This window comes from Balaenoptera musculus, chromosome 7, assembly GCF_009873245.2.
Source record: "Balaenoptera musculus isolate JJ_BM4_2016_0621 chromosome 7, mBalMus1.pri.v3, whole genome shotgun sequence".
NCBI lineage: Eukaryota > Metazoa > Chordata > Mammalia > Artiodactyla > Balaenopteridae > Balaenoptera > Balaenoptera musculus.
This window is the reverse complement of record NC_045791.1, coordinates 91,096,262-91,121,984: the sequence shown is the minus strand read 5'-3', so window position 1 is coordinate 91,121,984 and position 25,723 is coordinate 91,096,262. Positions and strand designations below refer to the sequence as shown.

At 38.1% G+C, this 25,723-nt stretch overlaps 1 protein-coding gene across 5 annotated transcripts in view; it reads left to right on the top strand.

Annotated features, from left to right (window-relative positions):
* ABCA12 (ATP binding cassette subfamily A member 12) overlaps positions 1-25,723 on the top strand; it is a 187,472-nt gene that overhangs the window by 39,413 nt on the left and 122,336 nt on the right. For 4 of the 5 annotated variants that reach the window (XM_036858905.1, XM_036858904.1, XM_036858903.1 and 1 more), the window contains exon 3: positions 20,824-20,977. In XM_036858905.1, the coding sequence (XP_036714800.1) occupies positions 20,824-20,977 (154 nt within the window). Of the gene's footprint in view, positions 1-20,823; positions 20,978-25,723 lie in introns of those variants that run through there. The other variant, XM_036858906.1, reaches the window with a different exon arrangement.

Below are 25,723 nucleotides of genomic sequence, written 5' to 3'. Positions count from 1 at the left end.
TTAATGAGTTCTGAATTAACCATGCCTCTCAGGAAGAGAGATTTCCAACTAGTATCATAATAAACAGGGCAAGGAGGACAGTAGGCAAAAAAACCTAGGTCAATGAGTTACTCATAACATTTGCAAAAAGTGGATGGCATTTATCAACTCAAAAGAGCATTGCTATAGAGCTATTCTGAAACTGGCTTGTGGGTAAGATTGCATTATAATGAGTTTTCTCTGGTACTTCAGTAACTAAAACCTCCTAGTTAAACTCTAATGTAATTCCAGCATATTATCATTAAAAAGAAAAGTGTGAAGCATTTCAAACACACTGGCAAGCATAAAAGTGCCACAGACATTCACATATCCACTTCCTAACTTTATTAAACCCTAACATTTTTATGTCATATTTTTCAGAATTTTTTGGTTGTTGTTTAAAAGAAATCGAACATTAATGTACCTTTGAGGCCCCTGTGTAAACCTCCCAGATCGGTTTCTCTCCCTTCCTTCCTGCCTCCCTCCTTCCCTTCCTAAAGGAAACCATTATCATTAATTCAGGGTATAACATTCCCATACTTGTATTATATTTTTTACTACATATTTATATACCTGACTACATTACATAATATTACTTTGCTGCTTTTTAAAAAATATTTCGTGATTTCTGGACTTCATTTAATTTTGTTGTTGTTGGAAAGGTTGAGTCTATTACTCCTTGGAAATAGGGAGAGTGCACAACATGAGGAGTGCACACACTGTGGGGGGTCTCAGTGAGAGGGCGTTATTGTAGGATTTAGACTTTGGGTGATAATTGAGGCAGGTCCTAGGAAGCAGAGCTTTGCTCTGTATTGAGCATTGTCAGGAATCAGGGACAGTTCTATGATTCTTTGCAGAAGTGTGTCTTCTGCTAATTTCCTTGCTAGTATATTAAGTGGTTCTTTTTCTTCTTCTTCTTCTGTTATGAACACTGCAGCCTGAACCTTTATTTTATATGTCTCCGGGCATAACCGTAAGTGTTTTTTCCCAGTGTTATTGAGATATAATTGACATGTAATAATATATTAGTTTCAGGTATACAACATAGTGATACAATATGTATATATTGTAAAATGATCACCACAAGAAGTTTAGTTAACATCCATTGCCTCACATGGTTACAGATTGTTCTTCTTGTGATGAGGACTTTTAAGATCTACTCACTTGGAAACTTTCAGATGTACAATAGAATATTCTTAACTATAGTCTCCATGCTATATATTACATTCCTAGGACTTGTTTATCTTATAACTGGAAGTCTGTACCTTTTGACCACAGGATTTTTAAACATTATATAAATGGTACCCCACTCTAGCATCCTTTAACATCATACTTTTCAAGCTGGACATTATGTTTTGCTCAGCATTGTATTTTATATGTTTACTTCTGTTGATTTATGCAACTTTGGTGCATTCATTTTGATCATGTACTCCATGTATAGATATATCACAGTCTATTTATCCGTGGTCCTTGATGATCTCAGTTCTTTAATTTATTTCCAATGGTATTGTGATGGATGTTCTTTTATATGTCTCTGTGTGTGCGTGTGCACATGTGGTCTAGCATATATACCTAGAACTATGCATATTTTAAACTTTGTTGAATGTGGCCAAATGCTTTCCCCAGTGTAGCTTTACTAATTTATTTTTCCCCACCGTGGGATGGGAGTTCCCACTGCTGCATATCCTCTCCAATACTTGGTATTGTCAGACTTTTTAAACTTTGGCCTGATAGGTGTAAAATGGAATTTCATGATTTCGATTGTATTTTTCTGAGGTATGTTCTTTTCAGAAAGAAACTTTTTTCTTAGAAAAAATAGGAAATGCTAATTGCTATATTAATATTTTTTTGACTCTACAACTTAAGAAAATGCCATTGGGGAATTTTTCTCTCATTATTTTTTCCTAATGAGACAGTGGCTTTGATGAAAAGTCTACAGAGAGGGAGGAGGAAGGCCAGTAAATATGTTGTGGGTTACAAAGCGAGCCACAGGTCACTTAAATTGTCTCTTTCTGACTGGCAGGAGTCTTGGTAAGAGAATCGTTGGCTTAGGAGAAGGTCAAGTTTGACAAGAAGATGAGGCTGCTACTTGTCAGCGGCCCTGCTTGAAAGAAGAGGTTGTGACACACATTTTCTGCTGGCAGGTTGTCACACCAATCATTTGTAAATCGATGTAATATGAATACCCGAGATCTAAATATTACACAAGCTGTTGAGGAGTGATCAGATCCGGAACCAGACCCTGTTCTTCCCAAGCGAGTAGAGCATTTGTTGAATCAGAGAAGTTACTAAGCTTTTGCCTTTATAGGACCTATTATTTTCTATACAATGATCCTAGCAATGTATTTCACTGACTTTTATTCTTATACCATAATGCACAAAATTCTCTGTGATCATAACGGAATCAGATTTCTGAATGAGAAAAAATAGTAACATACCTCTATAGGGATGACTACTGAAATTCTTTTCTCCATATCATAACTCTTAATGGGTTACTGAGATCACATTTTAATTTTCAAACATAATTTTCATCTTATATTAAGTGCTTAATACTTCAACATGGCTAATCTCCTTTTATAGGAGATTCTTCTACTTGTAATAGTTATGATGCATGGGTAGTCCAGATTTATTTTTCCTGCATAGGTGAGGAAATGACTCATTGTAGAGGTCATGGTTACGTAATAAATCATTTGCAAAGCTAGGATTAGAAAGGATACTTTTTTTTTTTTTTTTAATTTATGGCTGCATTGGATCTTCGTTGCTGCGTGCGGGCTTTCTCTAGTTGCGGCGAGCGGGGGCTACTCTTCATTGCGTTGCATGGCCTTCTCATTGCGGTGGCGTCTCTTGTTGCAGAGCACGGGCTCTGGGCGCGTGGGCTTCAGTAGTTGTGGCACGTGGGCTTCAGTGGTTGTGGCTCGTGGACTCTAGAGCGCAAGCTCAGTAGTTGTGGCGCACGGGCTTAGTTGCTCCGCGGCACGTGGGATCTTCCCGGACCAGGGGTCGAACCCGTGTCCCCTGCATTGGCAGGCAGATTCTTAACCACTGCGCCACCAAGGAAGTCCCAGAGTGTGTACTTTTAAAAACCTCCCCAAATCCTTCTGGAATTAAATTCCCTTCTCCAAGCAATGGCTTAGGTTTTGCTGAAGGACTCCCACAGTTGTAATGGACTCCCATAAATAAACGCTAAGGTGCTTGCTGAATTACTATATCTAAGCCAACTTAGTGAAGAGAATGCTTACAAGTAAGTTTTAGTACAATAAGACTCAAAGCCAAGATATTTTCTTATTAAAAAGTTCCCTCCTGGAAGGGGTTGCGGGGAGGAATCTTACCAGTTCCAGGTCCCTTTTCAGTTGGGAATACATGAGACAATGGGTTAAGGCACTGTTTCCCAAAGTGTGCCCCGTGGGATATTGATTCTCAGGATATGATCCAGTGCTACCTTAAGAAACAGGAAGAAGAAGAAAGGAAAAAAATTCTGTGTTCACATATGTGGAAATGTGGAATCAACCAAAGTTATTCAGGTTTTTTACTAAAAAACTTCTCAGAGTCTTTAATATGCAAATATATTCTGGCTTTCCCAGAACAGGAGATAGAATTTAGTTTCCTAAACTCATTTGGCCCCAGAGTCTGGTTTATGGAGGTCCTGATATTCCCCCTACTACCCACTCCCCCAATCCCCAACATCACATTGGAGACCCTCTGTAATGGGAGAGGAATTAATTCCTCAGTTCACTCTCCCAGTGCAGGCTTTGTGAGTTCACTACTTAAATACCCGGTTGATACACAATGTAGTTAACAATTAGCATAGCACTTCTTGCACAAATCAGAACAGATGTGGTGGCACTGGAGGAAGTATCACTCCTCCAGAGTACTCCCTCTTTTTGCTACATGTTAACTGATATTGCTGGATCTGCGGGAGGGGGAATTGTATCAGAGGAGGGGCTGCAATGGATGGGGCTCAGCACAGTGGCTCTCAACCCACCGGTACCAGGCCTTTTTCATATGACCAATCAGCACAGTCATACCATGTATACCCAGTTTCACTTTAGCCCTGCCCCGAGGCCAGAGGGCCCTCTCCTGGTCAGCCACATCCAAGGAGAATTAGGAAAATAAGTTTTATAGGAAGAATGTCGTGCAGTGAAATGAGGATGTAGGATTCATTTTTCTTTTAACTTTAATTTAGAAGGAAATAAAACAGTTGCCAAGATTCTGTTTCTGAATGGCCATGGCAGGGAGATTTTTAAAATGCAATTGTGAATCTCTCTTCCTAAAAAACAAGCTTCAGAAAAGCAAAATATTGGTTACCGTTAGGCCCTGTCTAACAGGATGAACAGAGCCCAAGATGAGCTGTAGAACTCAACATTCTTTGCCAAGTGGGAATATTTTGAATAGTATTAGTGGAGATTCCTGCTTTTGAATTTCTCCAGATTCAGTCCATGTGGCAGATTATTACCTAGCATGTATGTGTTCCTGTTATGTCTCCTAGCCTTGAATCAAACCATTTTGTTTACAATTTGAATAGATTGGACCATACCCTTTGGAACTCATCACCCAGCAGGGTCTCCTTAATATTCAGAAAGGAGAGCAGCACAATCTGTTCCGGAAACTTAGTAAGGTGGATTATGGAGCCATTTGGGGTGACCATCGATTCAAGTGTGTACTTTAGGATCAAAGAGATAACATCCAAAGAGACAGCAGTGTCCCAAGTCCAAACTGCCTCACCCTCCTATCTTAAAAAATAGGGTAGGAGGTAGACACAAGAGGGAGGAGATATGGGGATATATGTATATGTATAGCTGATTCACTTTGTCATAAAGCACAAACTAACATACCATTGTAAAGCAATTATACTCCAATAAAGATGTTAAAAAAAAAAATAATAGGGGACTTCCCTGGTGGTGCAGCCTGCCAGTGCAGGGGACACAGGTCCAATCCTTGGTCTGGGAAGATCCCACGTGCCGCAGAGCAACTAAGCCTGTGCACCACAACTACTGAGCCTGCTCTCTAAAGCCTGCGAGCTACAACTACTGAGCCAGCGTGCTGCAACTACTGAAACCCAGGAGCCTAGAGCCCGTGCTCCACAACAAGAGAAGCCACCACAATGAGAAGCCCGTGCACTGCAACAAAGAGTAGCCCCCACTCATCCCAACTAGAGAAAGCCCCTGTGCAGCAACAAAGACCCAACGCAGCCAAAAATAAATAAAATTTTAAAACATAATAATAGTAATAAGCCAAAGACATAAAGCAGGCAGGAATCTTTCCCCACTTCCTCTCACACCTGCAGTGTCATAGCCAGAGCCCAAAATTATCCCCAAAGGGACACTTTTTGCACCTTTCAAAATCTTTTGACTGTGATACTTGGAAGCAACTCCAAGGGATGTGGGAGATGTGGGAAGGATCCCAGCATGAAGAACACCATCTCGAGTTTATTTTTGTGTATGGTGTTAGGGAGTGTTCTAATTTCATACTTTTACATGTACCTGTCCAGTTTTCCCAGCACCACTTATTGAAGAGGCTGTCTTTTCTCCACTGTATATGCTTGCCTCCTTTATCAAAGATAAGGTGACCATATGTGTGTGGGTTTATCTCTGGGCTTTCTATCCTGTGCCATTGATCTATATTTCTGTTTTTGTGCCAGTAGCATACTGTCTTGATTACGGTAGCTTTGTAGTATAGTCTGAAGCCAGGGAGCCTGATTCCTCCACCTCCGTTTTTCCTTCTCAAGATTGCTTTGGCTATTCGGGGTCTTTTGTGTTTCCATACAAATTGTGAAATTTTTTGTTCTAGTTCTGTGAAAAATGCCAGTGGTAGCTAAATGTAAGGCCAGACACTATCAAACTCTTAGAGGAAAACATAGGCAGAACACTCTATGACATAAATCACAGCAAGATCCTTTTTGACCCACCTCCTAGAGAAATGGAAATAAAAACAAAAATAAACAAATGGGACCTAATGAAACTTAAAAGCTTTTGCACAGCAAAGGAAACCATAAACAAGACCAAAAGACAACCCTCAGAATGGGAGAAAATATTTGCCAATGAAGCAACTGACAAAGGATTGATCTCCAAAATTTACATGCAGCTCAATAACAAAAAAACAAACAACCCAATCCAAAAATGGGCAGAAGACCTAAATAGACATTTCTCCAAAGAAGACATACAGATTGTCAACAAACATATGAAAGAATGCTCAACATCATTAATCATTAGAGAAATGCAAATCAAAACTACAATGAGATATCATCTCACACCGGTCAGAATGGCCATCATCAAAAAATCTAGAAACAATAAATGCTGGAGAGGGTGTGGAGAAAAGGGAACCCTCTTGCACTGTTGGTGGGAATGTAAATTGATACAGCCACTATGGAGAACAGTATGGAGGTTCCTTAAAAAACTAAAAATAGAGCTACCACATACGACCCAGCAATCCCACTACTGGGCATATACCCTGAGAAAACCATAATTCAAAAAGAGTCATGTACCAAAATGTTCATTGCAGCTCTATTTACAATAGCCAGGACATGGAAGCAACCTAAGTGTCCATCATCGGATGAATGGATAAAGAAGATGTGGCACATATACACAATGGAATATTACTCAGCCATAAAAAGAAACGAAATTGAGTTATTCGTAGTGAGGTGGATGGAGTTAGAGTCTGTCATACAGAGTGAAGTAAGTCAGAAAGAGAAAAACAAATACCGTATGCTAACACATATATATGGAATCTAAGGGAAAAAAAAAAGGTCATGAAGAACCTAGTGGCAAGACGGGAATAAAGACACAGACCTACTAGAGAATGGACTTGAGGATATGGAGAGGGGGAAGGGTAAGCTGTGACAAAGTGAGAGAGTGGCATGGACATATATACACTACCAAACGTAAAATAGATAGCTAGTGGGAAGCAACCGCATAGCACAGGGAGATCAGCTCTGTACTTTGTGACCACCTAGAGGGGTGGGATAGGGAGGCTGGGAGGGAGGGAGATGCAAGAGGGAAGAGATATGGGTATATATGTATATGTATAACTGATTCACTTTGTTATAAAGCAGAAACTAACACACCATTGTAAAGCAATTATACTCCAATAAAGATGTTAAAAAAAAAAAAAAAACACCATCTCAATGACCCAAAGTTTGTTCTTGTTCTCTGTGACTCTAGCCATTAAACATATACAGATGCCAACCTTTTGAGTATACAGTACCTCCTTACCCACCGCTTTAAGGAGCAGTCATTGTGCCTCAGACCTCACTGCCAGAAACTGTCTACATTTTGCCAATGGGTTTGAACTTGGAAAAGCACCTATGCTATGAAGCAAGACTTGCCTGGGGAGAATGAGGAAGAATGTGTCATGGCACCACACCCACTGAGCACGCAGTAACTGAAGCACTACACCAGTTGATACAGGTACACATTATGAATTACTAGGGAGAGAAACACGTCATGCAATCATCCTAGCCATTCATTGGTTTAAGGCTCAGAGATGGGAGACCACATAGAGCAGCAGAGCCCCAGCCACTGCATGTGAATTAGACAGATGTTGCAGCAGCAGTCTGGTGAGCAATGGTAACTGATGATTCTGTGTGGCCTTTTCTCTTCAATGCTTCAATTTTGATATGACCAATCAGCACAGTCATACCATGTTTACCCAGTTTCACTTTAGCCCTTACACAAGGGCTAAAGCACCTTACACAAGCTTTAGTTAATCTCTCTTGTTGCCCTGTGAGGTGGCAAGGCCCATTATCCTCAATTAGCTAGATGTGGGAATAGAGATATAAAGAGGTTAATTTACCCCTGGGGATTCAATGAATCAACAGCAAAACCAGAGGTGGTACCTGTTTTTCAAATTCTCAGTCTGTTCACTCCAAGATATACTGAAACTTAGCTGAAAAAAATGTTGTTTTCATTATTGTCATATATCATGTTCTAGATCCATCCCTGGCATTTTGCTTTTCATGTAACCTTGAGCAAATTGTTTGATCTTTCTGCGGTTATCTGCAAAATAGGTATACACTTGCCCTGCCCGTCCTATAGGACTGTCATGGGGTTCACATGAAATGATAATTGTTTAATTCTCTCAAAATATGAAGTTTTTTTAAGCCAACGTTTTACTATTTATTTTAAATTATATTTTATACATAAAATTTCTGACGATTGATGAAAACAAATGACTTCTATATGCATTTTGTTTAATAAAAGTATGATGAGCTTTGAAAGCAGGCACTCACTTGCTTTATCTCTCTCAAACACAGTCACACACAGACACACACAGACACACACACACACACTAATAACCCAGAGTTACATTTTAAAAATGTTTAAATGAAAGAAAATTTAATAGAAGAATGAACCTTACTTAGCACCACAGACATACAATATCTGTTCAGTAAATATTTATTGAATAGATGATGGATGGATTCACTTTGTGGATAATAAACTCAGTGGTTGATGTTTTTCAGTGTGTACTAGCTAGGTTTTCAGAGAAACCAAGAACTAAAGAGCCTGTAATGATAAATGTTATTGATTTCATTCATCAATATCAATCTCTCCACTTTTATAAGGAACATGAATATAATGCAATGTTATCCTTTGTACTTATTATCCATTGAACTTACTATATCCATTGTTATCCATTGAACTTACTATAATTTGGGGATAAAATTTGAAACTTTGTCTTACAAATAATAAAGATGTATATTATGTTAAAATCCTAAATCATGCTGTCTCACTGTGACCCTCAGGGTTTCATCTATTCATTGATTCATTTATTAATATAATTAATTATTGCTTACAATGTGTCAAGCATTGTGCTAAAAAATATGTAAGAATTTTTCTTTCTTTCAAATAGCTTATTCTTTAGTCTCTCAAAAAGTGCAGGTTTATTGAGCTAATGTCTCTATCTGAAGATTCACAGTCATATCAGTATTTAATCCTAAGCTAAGGTCTCTCTGGGCTACAAAGGTTAAAAAAAAGCCGCTTTTCAGAGGGAGTGAAGTCAGGAAGAGCTAGTGTATTTGATTTTACCTCGTGATGGGCAGGGAAACAAGACAGCTCTCCTCAGGGAACAGCCTGATCTTCCAAATGGAAAGTGCATTTGTACTAGAACAAGGACAGTCCTGTGGTTCATGATAATTTGAAAGGTAAGGTTTATGTCATTCATAATTTTAATTATCTCTTTAAAAATGTAATTGAGAAGGAAATTTGCTCAAAAATTAGAAGAATAAAAGGACTTACTTTAATAAATTATTACAGATATACTTCTGAGATTCATTTCCTTTCCCATATTTTCTTTATTCATTATCTGATTGTTATCTGATTGTTTGCAGGTAATGTTTCCAGATATACTTGTCTCATTTTGTGTGCTTGTCATGGTGACAGATTCTTGCCATGGTGTTTCACAAGGCGACTTATCATTTGCCTGATTAGAAGGCCTGATACTTTTTCTGCAAATGTGACCCTATATCCAAAAAGTTAAGAAAAATATAACTCCTCAAATGAACACCTCCATATGAATAACTCCATATTTTAAAAAGTCAGAATTTTCTTCCAAGATTTATCATTCATCTCTTCACTAAGGTAAAGAACAAATTCCTTTCACCTGGAAACACAAAAATACCACCTAGGTTGGGTTCTGAGCTGCTTCGAGAAAAACACAAAGAAACACAGTGGAAGTTCTCCAATTCTACCATTATTATAATATTTACAGATGTCACCAAGGCAGCCTACAGAATGCTTTCTGAGCCTAATGATGTCAAATGGAAGTGGCTTCATTACCAAAAAGACTGTGACATTTCTTTCTTTAAAAATACAGTGAGTAGAAAATAGTACTTCTGTAGATAGTGCCAGTGAGCAAAAAGCTCCTGAATTTATTATGGAAGTGGGCAAAAATCCTTCTGTAGTGGTGAAAAAGAAAAAAAAAGAATAAGAGAGGATGTTGGGAGAAATGTGCCTTCTTGGCTATATCAATGAGTAATGAGATAGAGAGGTAGGTGAGAGAAAGGGGAGCGGCAGGGGGAGGAGAGAAGAGAAGAAATGGAAAGAAGAAGGTGGCAAGTGGAAAGGAAAGAACAAAAGATTAAGAAATAGAGAGGAGAGAATAGTAAGTAGATTAGATGAGATAAGGGAAAAGGAAAAGAAGGATGGAAGTCAGGTGACAACAAGAAGTGAACGAGGCAGGAGAGGGAGAGGGACATGTGTAAGAGGTTATCCTCCTGGGGGTCAGCAAACTACAGCCTGTGGACCAAATCCAGTCCATTGCCTTTTTTATAACTTAAGTTTTATTGGAATACAAGCAGGCCCATTGATGTACACATTGTCTATGGCTGCTTTCATGCTACAATGGCAGGGTTGGGTAATTGTGATGGAGACAGTATGGCCCACACCATAAAATATTTACTATCTAACTCTTATGGAAAAGTTTGCAGTCTAATCCCGTTGTTCTCGAACTTCAGTGTGCATCAGAATTACCTGGAGGGCTTGTTAAAATAAAGATTACTGAACCCCATCCCCAAAGTTTTTACGAAGTAGATCTCACATTTTCATTTCTAATAAGTTTCCAGGTGACGCTGGTGCTGTTGAGCCAGGCACTGCACTTTGAGAGCTACTGCTGTCATTTTTATGTCATGTCACCCTAATGTTGTACTGAATAAGGACATTCGTGCAGGAAGGGAAAGGAAAATCAAACTTGATCCCCCTTCTAGGTAAACACAGAGGTATAGGTTGATATCATAATTCTTTACAAAGTATCTTATTGAAAATTCTTAAACTGGATCTTTTTATAATGCCAGTTTCATCCTTAAAACGATGAAAACTAAATTTGATTTAGTTAAAAGCTTAGTTAACTGGTGGTTTACTACTAACAATGTTTTATAGTTTGGTTTGAATCCACTCCCTGGAATACCGTTGGACTCTGTCAGTATTACTGGACTGTGTCAATAATGTTGACTGCATCCATCTTACGGGACTCTACCCTCTTCCCACCTCACTGCCGATGCCTGGCATAAGTGGCTTGAAATTTTGCTTACTACCCACCCCACCTCACTCCCAGACTCTGCTGGAGTCTTGGGGCTCCAATTTCCCTGCGAAATTGCAAGTTCTTCAATAGCTTTCCTCCTGGAGATGGGTATGAATGTTGTCCTGAGTGAGAGATTTTGGGGACTCGTGATACCAAGGACTTTATTCTGCCTCACACTCCATCCCAAGACCCTGAGATCTGGTTTTTCACCTACAAGTGGTGCCATAGTTTGCACATTTATCATCTTCCTCTACATGTATCCTTAAATCTGTGCTCTGGCTGTGAACATGGGCCACCAATTATTAGCTTTAACTTTGCATGCTCCATGCTCGCTGCACAGAAGTTCTATGAAGGATAGAGAAATGTGACTCTTTTTCCAGCATCCTAGCATTTAGGAATATAAAGACAAACATAATTTTGGAGCCTGAAAGTGCCAGAGACACCTTCAGAGTAGAATGAGTTCAGTTTAGAAGTAGCAGCTCTTCAAAACATGTGATGGATGGTTGGATTCCACCATTGCTCTGAGTAGTTACTTCCTTGTACACATAGCTAAGATGGGCAGAAGATTGAAAATTTCATTTTTTTTCACAAGAAAGCTACAATACAGTTTAAATCTATTTCATTCTGACTTGTTAGTTCTAGAGGATTTCCAGATTTTGTGACAAGTTGATGTGCATGAGAAAGTATACTGTGGATATCAAAGAAGGATGAATGACATACATGGAATACAGTAGATGCTTGATAAGTCAGTGTTATTGTTGTTGCTTTCTTATTTTAATGATGTATGGTTCTTGGTTAAAAAGTGTTGGTAAAATAAATAATGCAGACAGTTCATATTCTGCATGATGCTGTGTTAACTTAAACTTGTACATACCGCAACCAGTTCCTCTTTTTCATGAACCCATTGTAACAAATTTAATATCGGTTATCAAAAAAACTGCAAAACGTGGACTGTATACTTTTTAAACACCATGGGATCTTATTTCTAAAGAAATTCCTTGATGAATTTTCCTGTAAAATAAGCATATCTGTTGTTAACCATAGCAAAGAATGTTGTGGGTTTAAATTCTTTCAAATTTTTCTTTAATAATTTTCAAATTGTAATTAGTGCCAGAGTAAGTAAAACTGGATGTAATGTGCCACCTCTTCCTAGACCTTCTTCCCGTGACATATTTTCCCTTCTTTTCCTTTCTTCCTGTTGCGATATGGCTTCTCCTGAGCTGCCATTGTTTTCAGCACTGGCCTAGTCACGCCATCAGCTTGATGAGTGGTATAGAGCAAAGGGGTCATCTGTTTCTATCTGCCTTCCATTCAAACGACCCCCTGCAAGTGTTTGAGATGGACTAGGAAGAAGCCCACTTGCAGATCCACACCCTGAGTTAGTGGATCCAGGTGGAATCTGTATAAAAGGGTGACTTACCATTAGTGGTGAAATTCCACTGCAGAACTATAAAGGTCTTGCTGTATGCAGTTCACTGTGGCAGAATTTTGTTATAGAGGGGTGATGTGAAATGCTAACAGGTAATTTGCTGCTCTGAGCTTGTTCAAGGAACTGCGCCACAGTGAAAACATTGAAGATTCACTGCAATTTTCACTTGTTTAATATTAGGAGAGACACGGGTCTTTCTGGGTTCAGAAAAAGAAGCTTCTTAGAAGGTAGTAGTGAATAGTCTGATGGATTTAAGGTCTTTCCAATTTCTTTTGAATTTTCGAAACTTTAATTCATACTGGTGTTATCATATGTGTTAGTTTTGACAACTACAGCTGCTGTAACAGATTACCACAAACTTTGTGACTTAAAAACAACACCAACTTATTAATTTATGATTCTGGAGTTCAGAAGCCCAAAATTTAGTCTTAGTGAGTTAAAAATTAAGGTGTTGGCAGGGCTGCATTTCTTCCAGAGGCTCTAGGAGGATCTGTTTTCTGGCTTCTAGAGGTTGCCCATTTTCCTTGGCTTTTGGCTCTTTCCTCAATCTTCAAAGTCAACAGTATAGCATCTTCCAATCTTTCTCTCTGTTTCATTATTTTTTTTCTCTTTACTTTTTTTCTGGCCAACTTTCCTATTATCCCTTCCTTTTTATTTTCAATTTTATTTTTTTATGTAGATCTGCATTTCAGTTACTTAGATTAAATTTCTATTTATTCTTCATTCTACTAATAGTGCATACTTAGCCATGTTGCTCTTACTATTTTTTTCTTCTTTCTTTTTATAATAAAAACATATCTGTACCGACAATCTTTTTAACAGATTCATGAGGAAGTTAAGGTTTTACTCTGCAGTCTTTGGTTTGGAATTACCCTCATTTTTTCTAAACCTGCCGTTTTAATTTAATTTAATTTTTTATTTTTATTTATTTATTTATTATTTTATTTTATGTTTTTAACATCTTCATTGGAGTATAATTGCTTTACAATGGTGTGTTAGTTTCTGCTTTATAACAAAGTGAATCAGTTATACATATACATATATCCCCATATCTCTTCCCTCTTGCATCTCCCTCCCTCCCACCCTCCCTATCCCACCCCTCTAGGTGGTCACAAAGCACCGAGCTGATCACCCTGTGCTATGCAGCTGCTTCCCACTACATACCTGTTTTACATTTGATAGTGTATATACGTCCATGCCACTGTCTCACTTTGTCCCAGCTTACCCTTCCCCCTCCCCGTATCCTCAAGTCCATTCTCTAGTAGGTCTGCATGTTTATTCCCATCTTGCCCCTAGGTTCTTCAAGACCATTTTCTTTGTTGTTTTTTAGATTCCATATATATGTGTTAGCATACGGTATTTGTTTTTCTCTTTCTGACTTACTTCACTCTGTATGACAGACTCTAGGTCCATCCACCTCACTACAAATAACTCAATTTCGTTTCTTTTTATGGCTGAGTAATATTCCACTGTGTATATGTGCCACATCTTCTTTATCCATTCATCTGTCGATGGACACTTAGGGTGCTTCCATGTCCTGCCTATTGTAGATAGAGCTGCAGTGAACATTGTGGTACATGACTCTTTTTGAATTATGGTTTTCTCAGGGTATATGCCCAGTAGTGGGATTGCTGGGTCGTATGGTAGTTCTATTTTTAGTTTTTTAAGGAACCTCCATACTGTTCTCCATAGTGGCTGTATCAGTTTACATTCTCACCAACAGTGCAAGAGGGTTCCCTTTCCTCCACATCCTCTCCAGCATTTATTGTCTGTAGATTTTTCGATGATGGCCGTTCTGACCGGTGTGAGATGATATCTCATTGTAGTTTTGATTTGCATTTCTCTAATGATTAATGATGTTGAGCATTCTTTCATGTGTTTGTTGACAATCTGTATATCTTCTTTGGAGAAATGTCTATTTAGGACTTCTGCCCATATTGGGGTTCGGTTGTTTGTTTTTTTGACACTGAGCTGCATGAGCTGCTTGTAAATTTTGGAGATTAATCCTTTGTCAGTTGCTTCATTGGCAAATATTTTCTCCCATTCTGAGGGTTGTCTTTTGGTCTTGTTTATGGTTTCCTTTGCTGTGCGAAAGCTTTTAAGTTTCATTAGGTCCCATTTATTTTTGTTTTTATTTCCATTTCTCTAGGAGGTGCATCAAAAAGGATCTTGCTCTGATTTATGTCATAGAGTGTTCTGCCTATGTTTTCCTCTAAGAGTTTAATAGTGTCCAATCTTACATTTAGGTCTCTAATCCATTTTGAGTTTATTTTTGTGTATGGTGTTAGGGATTGTTCTAATTTCATACTTTTACATGTACCTGTCCAGTTTTCCCAGCACCACTTATTGAAGAGGCTGTCTTTTCTCCACTGTATATGCTTGCCTCCTTTATCAAAGAGAAGGTGACCGTATGTGTGTGGGTTTATCTCTGGGCTTTCTATCCTGTTCCATTGATCTATATTTCTGTTTTTGTGCCAGTAGCATACTGTCTTGATTACTGTAGCTTTGTAGTATAGTCTGAAGTCAGGGAGCCTGATTCCTCCAGCTCCATTTTTCTTTCTCAAGACTGCTTTGGCTATTCGGGATCTTTTGTGTTTCCATACAAATTGTGAATTTTTTTGTTCTAGTTCTGTGAAGAATGCCAGTGGTAGTTTGATAGGGATTGCATTGAATCTGTAGATTGCTTTGGGTAGTAGAGTCATTTTCACAATGTTGATTCTTCCAATCCAAGAACAGGGTATATCTCTCCATCTGTTTGTATCACCTTTAATTTCTTTCATCACTGTCTTATAATTTTCTGCATACAGCTCTTTTGTCTCCTTAAGTAGGTTTCTTCCTAGGTATTTTATTCTTTTTGTTGCAGTGGTAAATGGGAGTGTTTTCTTAATTTCACTTTCAGATTTTTCATCATTAGGATATAGGAATGCAAGAGATTTCTGTGCATTAATTTTGTATTCTGCTTCTTTACCAAATTCCTTGATTAGCTCTAGTAGTATTCTGGTAGCATCTTTAGGATTCTCTATGTATAGTATCATGTCATCTGCAAACAGTGACAGCTTTACTCCTTCTTTTCCGATTTGGATTCCTTTTATTTCTTTTTCTTCTCTGATTGCTGTGGCTAACACTTCCAAAACTATGTTGAATAATAGTGGTGAGAGTGGGCAACCTTGTCTTGTTCCTGATCTTAGTGGAAATGGTTTCAGTTTTTCACCATTGAGGACGATGTTGGCTGTGGGTTTGTCATATATGGCCTTTATTATGTTGAGGTAAGTTCCCTCTATGCCTACTTTCTTGAGGGTTTTTTATCATAAATGGGTGTTGAATTTTGTCAAAAGCTTTCTCTGCATCTGTTGAGATGATCATATGGTTTTTCTCCTTCAGTTTGTTAATATGGTGTATCACATTGATTGATTTGCGTATATTGAAGAATCCTTGCATTCCTGGGATAAACCCCACTTGATCATGGTGTATGATCCTTTTAATGTGCTGTTGGATTCTGTTTGCTGGTATTTTGTTGAGGACTTCTGCATCTATGTTCATCAGTGATATTGGCCTGTAGTTTTCTTTTTTTGTGACATCTTTGTCTGGTTTTGGTATCAGGGTGATGGTGGCCTCGTAGAATGAGTTTGGGAGTGTTCCTCCCTCTGCTATATTTTGGAAGAGTTTGAGAAGGATAGGTGTTAGCTCTTCTCTAAATGTTTGATAGAATTCGCCTGTGAAGCCATCTGGTCCTGGGCTTTTGTTTGTTGGAAGATTTTTAATCACAGTTTCAATTTCAGTGCTTGTGATTGGTCTGTTCATATTTTCTATTTCTTCCTGGTTCAGTGTCTGAAGGTTGTGCAATTCTAAGAATGTGCCCATTTCTTCCAGGTTGTCCATTTTATTGGCATATAGTTGCTTGCAGTAATCTGTCATGATCCTTTGTATTTCTGCAGTGTCAATTGTTACTTCTCCCTTTTCATTTCTAATTCTATTGATTTGAGTCTTCTCCCTTTTTTTCTTGATGAGTCTGGCTAATGGTTTATCAATTTTTGTTTATCTTTTCAAAGAACCAGCTTTTAGTTTTATTGAGCTTTGCTATAGTTTCCTTCATTTGTTTTTCACTTATTTCTGATCTGATCTTTATGATTTCTTTCCTTCTGCTAACTTTGGGGTGTTTTTGTTCTTCTTTCTCTAATTGCTTTAGGTGTAAGGTTGTTTTTTGAGATATTTCTTGTTTCTTAAGGTAGGATTGTATTGCTATAAACTTCCCTCTTAGAACTGCTTTTGCTGCATCCCATAGGTTTTGGCTCGTCATGTTTTCATTGTCATTTGTCTCTAGGTATTTTTTTATTTCCTCTTTGATTTCTTCAGTGATCTCTTGGTTATTAATTAGTGTATTGTTTAGTGTTTGTATTTTTTATAGATTTTTCCCTGTAATTGATATCTAGTCTCATAGCGTTGTTTTCGGAAAAGATACTTGATATGATTTCTGTTTTCTTAAACTTACCCCGGCTTGATTTGTGACCCAAGATATGATCTATCCTGGAGAATGTTCCATGAGCACTTGAAAAGAAAGTGTATTCTGTTGTTTTTGGCTGGAATGTCCTATAAATATCAATTAAGTGCATCTTGTTTAATATATCATTTTAAGCTTGTGTTTCCTTATTTATTTTCATTTTGGATGATCTGTCCCTTGGTGAAAGTGGGGTGTAAAAGTCCCCTACTATGATTGTGTTACTGTCGATTTCCCCTTTTATGGCTGTTAGCATTTGCCTTATGTATTGAGGCGCTCCTATGTTGGGTGCATAAATATTTACAATTGTTATATCTTCTTCTTGGATTGATCCCTTGATCATTATGTAGTATCCTTCTTTGTCTCTTGTAATAGTTTTTGTTTTAAAGTCTATTTTGTCTGATATGAGAATTGCTACTCCAGCTTTCTTTTGATTTCCATTTGCATGGAATATCTTTTTCCATCCTCTCACTTTCGGTCTGTATGTGTCCCTAGGTCTAAAGTGGGTCTCTTGTAGACAACATATATATGGGTCTTGTTTTTGTATCCATTCATCCAGTCTGTGTCTTTTGGTTGGAGCATTTAATCCATTTACATTTAAGGTAATTATTGATATGTGTGTTCCTATTACCATTTTCTTAATTGTTTGGGGTTTGTTATTGTAGGTCCTTCTCTTGTGTTTCCTGCGTAGAGAAATTCCTTTAGCATTTGTTGTAAAGGTGGTTTGGTGGTGCTGAATTCTCTTAGCTTTTGCTTGTCTGTAAAGGTTTTAATTTCTCTCTCAAATCTGAATGAGATCCTTGCTGGGTAGAGTAATCTTGATTATAGGTTTTTCCCCTTATTCACTTTAAAGATGTCCTGCCACTCCCTTCTGGCTTGCTGAGTTTCTGCTGAAAGATCAGCTGTTAGCCTTATGGGGATTCCCTTTTATGTTATTTGTTGTTTTTCCCTTGCTGCTTTTAATATTTTTTCTTTATATTTAATTTTTGATAGTTTGATTAATATGTGTCTTGGTGTGTTTCTCCTTGGATTTATCCTGTATGGGACTCTCTGTGCTTCCTGGACTTAACCATTTCCTTTCCCATATTAGGGAAATTTTCAACTATAATCTCTTCAAATATTTTCTCAGTCCCTTTCTTTTTCTCTTCTTCTTCTGGGACCCCTATAATTCAAATGTTGGTGTGTTTAATGTTGTCCCAGAGGTCTCTGAGACTGTCCTCAATTCTTTTCATTCTTTTTTCTTTATTCTGCTCTGCAGTAGTTATTTCCACTATTTTATCTTCCAGGTGACTTATCCGTTCTTCTGCCTCAGTTATTCTGCTGTTGATCCCATCTAGAGAATTTGTAATTTCATTTATTTTGTTGTTCATCACTGTTTGTTTGCTCTTTAGTTCTTCTAGGTCCATGTTAAACGTTTCTTCTATTTTCTCCATTCTATTTCCAAGATTTTGGATCATCTTTACTATCATTATTCTGAATTCTTTTTCAAGTAGACTGCCTATTTCTTCTTCATTTGTTAGGTCTGGTGGGTTTTTATCTTGCTCATTCATCTGCTGTGTGTTTCTCTGTCTTCTCATTTTGCTTAACTTACTGTGTTTGGAGTCTCCTTTTTGCAGCCTGCAGGTTCGTAGTTCCCATTGTTTTTGGTGTCTGCCCCCAGTGGCTAATGTTGGTTCAGTGAGTTGTGTAGGCTTCCTGGTAGAGGGGACTAGTGCCTGTGTTCTGGTGGATGAGGCTGGATCTTGTCTTTCTGGTGGGCAGGTCCACGTCTGGTGGTGTGTTTTGGGGTGTCTGTGGCCTTATTATGATTTTAGGCAGCCTGTCTGCTAATGGGTGGTTTTGTGTTCCTGTCTTGCTAGTTGTTTGGCAAAGGGTGTCCAGTACTGTAGGTTGCTGGTCGTTGAGTGGAGCTGGGTTTCGGCGTTGAGATGGAGATCTCTGGGAGATTTTCACCATTTGATATTACGTGGAGCCGGGAGGTCTCTTGCGGACGAGTGTCCTGAACTTGGCTCTCCCACCTCAGTGACACAGCCGTGACGCCTGGCTGGAGCACCAAGAGCCTGTCATCCACACAGATCAGAATAAAAGGGAGGAAAAAAAGAAAGAAAGAATGAAGATAAAGTTATGAAAATAAAAAATAAAAAATTATTTAAAAAAATTTTTTTAAAGTAATAAAAAAAAAAGAAAAAGAGAGCACCCAAATCAAAAAACAAATCCACCAATGATAACAAGTGCTAAAAACTGTACTTAAAAAAAACCAAAAAACATAAAACGGACAGACATTACCCTAGGACAAATGGTAAAAGCAAAGCTATACAGACAAAATCACACCCAGAAACATACACATACACACTCACAGAAAGAGAAAAAGGGAAAAATATATATATATCGTTGCTCCCAAAGTCCACCTCCTCAATTTGGGCTGATTCGTTGTCTCTTCAGGTATTCCATAGATGCAGGGTACATCAAGTTGATTGTGGAGATTTAATCCACTGCTCCTGAGGCTGCTGGGAGAGATTTCCCTTTCTCTTCTTTGTTCACACAGCTCCCGGGGTTCAGCTTTGGATTTGGCCCCGCCTCTGCGTGTAGGTCGCCTGAGGGCGTCTGTTCTTCGCTCAGACAGGACGGGGTTTAAGGAGCAGCTGATTCAGGGGCTTTGGCTCACTCAGTTTGCGGGGAGGGAGGGGTACGGATGCAGGGCGAGCCTGCGGCGGCAGAGGCCGGCATGACGTTGCACCAGCCTGCGGCGCGCCATGCATTCTCCCGGGGAAGTTGTCCCTGGATCACCGGACCCTGGCAGTGGCGGGCTGCACAGGCTCCCGGGAGGTAAACCTGCCTTTTTTGAAAGTTCATTGTCTCTGTATTCCCCAAAGGGAGGAAGCTAGTGTTTTAGTATCAAACCTAATTGTGAAAAGATTTGTAATTCACAGCCTGCCTTTCATCTTGAGTCATGTGTATGCCATCATCATATTTTACAAAGCAAACGTTAAAGTAAAGGTTACAAAACCATTAACTGTTACAATACTTGTGGCTTTAATATTGGGGAAAATCTGCATATTAATTCACACCATTATTATTGGTTTTTAAATAGGAAGAAAATGTTGTGTGTACAGGATAATTAATTTATCTAGTATGTTAAATTTTGAGGACACCAAAAATATTTCCTGTATTTGGAAGATTGGCTGCATTTATAATGACTTTGATTACAAAAGAAGACATGTACATTGTGGGAGAAAATAGTTAATATACAGTCAAATGAAAGTAAACAAAGTCATGTGAAATAACCACCAAGGAAAAAAATTCCTCCAGATTTTTTATTTTTATTTTTTAAATTTATTTATTGTTTACTTGGCCAAGCCATGCGACATGTAGGATTTTAGTTCCCTGACAGGGACTCGAACCCATGACCCCTGCAGTGGAAGCGTGGAGTCTTAACCACTGGACTACCAGGGAAGTCCCACTCCAGATTTTTTAATATACTACATATATTTATATATATTTTTTATAATTATGGCTATTCTGGTCATACTGTTTTCTGATCTACTCTTTTTAATAAGCAATATATTACAAATATTTTCCATATTATTTGACAGCATTTTTATTGGCTGCCTTGTGTTTTATTATATGGGTACACTGTGATTTATTTTTGAAACACTCTGGCAAACATTCTTGCAGCTATTTCCTTAGAATAAATCCCAGGAAGAGAAATTTGTGGGGCAACGAGCATTTTAAAGTCTTCTGACACATGGGGGACCCAAACAGTCATAATCCAGAAGATAATTTCACAAAACAGTTACTGCACTCCTTTCCCTTCCCAGGCAAACATCATAGTGATCTAATTATTGTTTGTTTGTTTGTTTTTAACTTTTAGGTTACCTTGCACCTCGAAACCTTCCTAGTACTGGCTTCTTCCCATTGCTGCAAACCCTACTCTGTGACACAGACTCTAAATGCAAAGACACACCCTATGGGCCACAAGATCTGCTTCATAGGAAAGGAATTGATGATGCACAATTTAAAGACAGGTAGGGACACTTCCAAGTGTGTTCAGTTGCTTTGAGAGATCAGATCTTGTTTCCTTATGAGATATCCAGGAAGCCATCCTAGGTTAGGTATACAACTTTATTTTCTATATCTACAAATGTGATGATCTAAATATGAATGAACGAGGTGGGTACAAACTGGAATTACCATTCTTATGTGGGATTAAGCATAATCTACTTTGATGAATTACTCAAATTTTGCCTTTTAAAACTACTTACGGTTACCGGAGGATGGGGGTGGGGATAAATTGGGAAATTGGGACTGACATATACACACTACTATACACGTAAAATAGATAACTAATAAAGACCTACTGTATAGCACAGGGAACCCTACTCAATACTCTGTGGTGGCCTATAGGGGAAAAGAATCTTAAAAGAAAAAAAAAAAAAGGGTGGATATACGTGTATGTATAACTGATTCACTTTGCTGTACACCTGAAACTAACTCAACATTGTAAATCAACTATACTCCAATAAAAATTTAAAAAAAACCAAAAAACCTGGGTAGGCAAGGCAGTCCTTCTTAACTTCCCTCAGAGGTTCTCTGTCCTACCTCAAATTGTCAGTGACATTGCCCTAACACTCGATCACAAGCGTAAGATACAGGGCGATGTCAGGGGTATTATCTCCTGGAAGAATAACATATTTATCTAGCTCTATGTGGAACTTCTAGATATAACAGAAACCAGGAAATGCAAATAAGGAAATTAAGGGTCTAGAAATCAAAGCAATAAAGTTGAAAGTATTCTTAATTAAACAGCAGTCTTTAAATGAGGTTAATGTGTATGGTGTGAGAAGAAACTGAAGAATAAAGATAGGGAATCTAGACCATTTACAACCTCAGTTTTCCATCCGGAGATTTTAAACCTAAAGAGACACCCAAGAGCCCAACTGTCTGTAGAACTGAGAAAAACATTGTAATCTGAATTGACCATGAGATTATCCTGGTAGAGATTTTTTTAAGTGTCTCTCAAGAAAAGATTATATTTATCTATAATCAGAGATATTTGGTTCCAAAATTTTAATTTAAATTCCTTGACATGTAGCACCATTTCTCCTTTAATATTATCATCGTGATTTTGATCATCAGATAATATGGGAGATACTCTAAGAGAGTAACTAACTATAAGCTGCTTAGCATAAAATATCAACATGTCAAGAATTGTCCTGGGAAATGACTTGAGACACCTAATTATTGGGTTGCTAATTCACGTTGGTTTTGTGAACCAAAGAAATTCTCTACCATTTTGTTACTTGCATTCTAATGGAAAAGTAAGCAAAAAAGCAATAAAATAAATAAATAGCATAATTATGATAATAATAAATGTACTAGCAAGAAAATAGAGTAGGTTAAGAGGTAGAAACTGAAAGGTGGGAATTTAATAGGGTAGCAAAAGAAGGGCCTCTGCTAGAAGGTGACATTTGGGTAGAGACCAACAAGGACAGGGAGAAACCAGCACCAGCATGTGAACATCTAGAAGATAAAGTTCCAGGCAGAGAAATAGTCAGTGATCCTGAAGTGGGGGCAAACCTGATCATTTAGAGGAACAGAAAGTCGGCTAATACGACTAGAACATAGTGAGGGATAATGAAAGCGGTAGGGGATATGGTGAAAAAATAAAAACCATGAGAGAAAGAGCCTGAAGAACCAAACAGGTAAGGAAAGGGAAAGGATTTGTCTTTTGTTTTTAGTATAATGAGAAGCCACTGGAAATTTTTAAGCAGGGAAATGACATGACATATTTTCTATGAGACTAATATATTCTAGGCATATACAAGCATTACCTCAGCTAGCAACTAGTTGAGTTGTGTATCTTTGCAAGGAGACCCAAAGCTGACTAGAGCCTATGCCCCCTTGTATAATCGGTGTAGAAATAAAGTGAATGAATATTTTATTCATTCAACCACTTCATAGATAGTCTCTGTGTCCCCACAAGACTTATGCCTATGTTCTAGCAGGGTAAGGTAAATATTAAATCAACGATAGTAGGAGATAGTGCAATGAAGAGTGCCAGAAGGATGCTGAAGCAAGACACCTCCATACTTAAAGTAGAAAGAGAGCTTTCAGCGGACATAATCAGGTAAATCTTCATGGAAAAGTTGTACTTGAGATGAACATTTCGAGAACCGAGTGATAGAGAAGATACGGGGAAAATTAATGTCCATTATTTACAAATTGGATTACAGCTCCCGCTGGGGCTCTCATCTTTGTATCTTTTTTTTTTTTTTTTCCATGAAGAACTAAGTAACAATGAGGGACATAGTTAACAAAATCTAGGAAGTCCATAAATATACCTCCCCTCAAAGAAGTATTTTTCTATGTAATATAATAGAGAACCAAATTCATGGAGTCCCTGAGATGAGCCATTGAGTTGGTTTTGGAACTAGGATTAAAGTCCAGGGTTATTTTACCCTCTGTTGGTTATTCTCCAGATAGCTGATCATGTCTCTTTTTTTTCAATTTTATTCTAATCTCCAGGTATTTTATTGAGCTCAAGCTGTATAATGCTGTATATTCAGTATTTTCTCTAAACTACCAAGTAATTGGAACTTAATTTGGAAAATTATGTACAATAATAAAATTTCATTAATGATATTTCCCACCATGCTATTAACTTTTATGCTTTATATAGCCATGCAATGAAACTGGGGCATGGTTACTAGGTAAGCCGTTCCATACTAAGTAAGCCATTGCACAAAATTACTGCCCTTTGGTGAAGAAAGATTCACCAGCATAGCCTCATTAAGAAACAAAACAGTCAGGGAAAAAAAATGCCATCTTTGGCTTCATCAAAAGAGGCCCACCATGTTTATTTTGAAAGACATGATCACACTCAGTCACTACTTGCTGGCCAGTCGCCAAGTGTACTTTTTGATGCGTTTTTGCATTGGCACCAACGTTCTGTTATTAAGTTCATATTTCTCTTAAGCATTAGCTTCAAGATGAGGTGCTTTAAAAAAAAAAATTCAACACTATACTCAGCATCAACTGTAACTAGCTGTCTGAAAGAAGAAATGATCACATCTATGATTTTTTGGCCCTTAATGCACAATGATGATGGTCCAGCATCATGGGACTTAGCCTTGCGGTCCTTCCTCCCTCCCCTGCCTCTAAGAATACATCAGAGCAGTGGGGACCCCTGGCTGTGCCATTGCTCACGCAGCTGGCAAATGGCAAAGATCATCTTGCAGAGCTCACAGGGTCATTATTTGGAGAAGCAATTCAGCATTCCTGCAGCTCCTGTGGGGTATTGCCTCTATGGATTTACTCCCTATCTCTGTCACGTCGACACTCATCCATGACCTGTGTTTTCCAAATTCATACCTCTGCTCCTATTGAATGGCTCCCACAGAACTTGAAACATAGCTAATCAGATTCTATTCAGGGAAATTTTTAAAGTGCCAAGACTTTTGTTTAATACTGAAAAATATGGATGTATTTAGAAACTGACCTGAAGGTATTATTGGGAATATAAGGGAAGTGGAAGTAAAACAGTTACGTGTCCTCATTTGACTGTAAAGATGAGGTGAGATGTATAGGTCTCACACTGTATTAATTTCAGAGTAATTATTAACCATCTAGTAATCATTTTAGTGAGTATTCATATAAAAATAAAGGTTAAAATTTCATTTATCAAAAACAAAGTGGAAGGAAGTCTTAACTGCCACACAGGCAAAATTGTTAATTCATTGAGTTAGAATGTACTGAATGTGTACCACATGCTGGAGACAATGCAAGTCACTATGGATACATAGATGACTAGGGCATATCCCTATATAAACTTAAAATCTAGTGGGAGAGAGAGATAGAGACTAGTAAACAGGTAAATTAATCTATGACATGGTAAATGTGATGAATATTTGTTTAGTTCTCACTGTGCCCAGAACGTCAGACAACAAATGGTGAATAGTTACACAGACACCCTGAGACATTGTTTCTGCCTGAGGAATATGCATCTCACTGTTGGATATATTATTGGAGTGGAGAGAGGTTTGGGTGGGAAGATGTCAGAAGAGTTCTCCAGAGACCTGTGTGAGTAAGATCATTAAGGACAGATAGGGTGGTGGTTACCAGACTAGAGGAAGGTGTATTTGAGATAGGCCATAAAAAAAGAATCTCAGGACTTAATAAAAGGAAGAAATCAATGGCGGCCCTTGTATAGTCAGTTTAGAGGAATAGGCAGGTAGCTTTGCTGCTGACTGTGATGGCAGAATGACAAATTCCCTTGTAGTGTTGCCATATTAATCTGCCTGTGTCAGGGCTAGGTAGAACATAATATGTACAGGGTCATCTGAAAGCTACTGTGATGTTATCTCCTCTATATTCTACGTGCTTCTGATACACATCTACCCCCAAGGCATTTCCTCATCTGCCCATCATGGTGCCTTTAGAAATGTATTAGCTCAGATATACATTATATCCCCAAAGTCCCTCCAAAGAATATAAAAGATATTAGGACAGAGCAACATATGAAGGCATTTCTAAATCTTAACACCTTAATGATATAGACTGTTGATTGGTAAGTGAGCTACCTAGAAGAGAGGTGTATGTTGAACATGGGCAGGCAGGGGTTGTATCTGAAGCATAGATGACCCTGAAGGAATGAACATCAGAATGAAATTGAAGAAAATAATGAAAAAAATTAAAATGACTTCTTCTTGGGGGAGTCAGGAAGGACAACCATATCAAATCACTGAGGAGGCCTCAATGCCATTACAGCATTC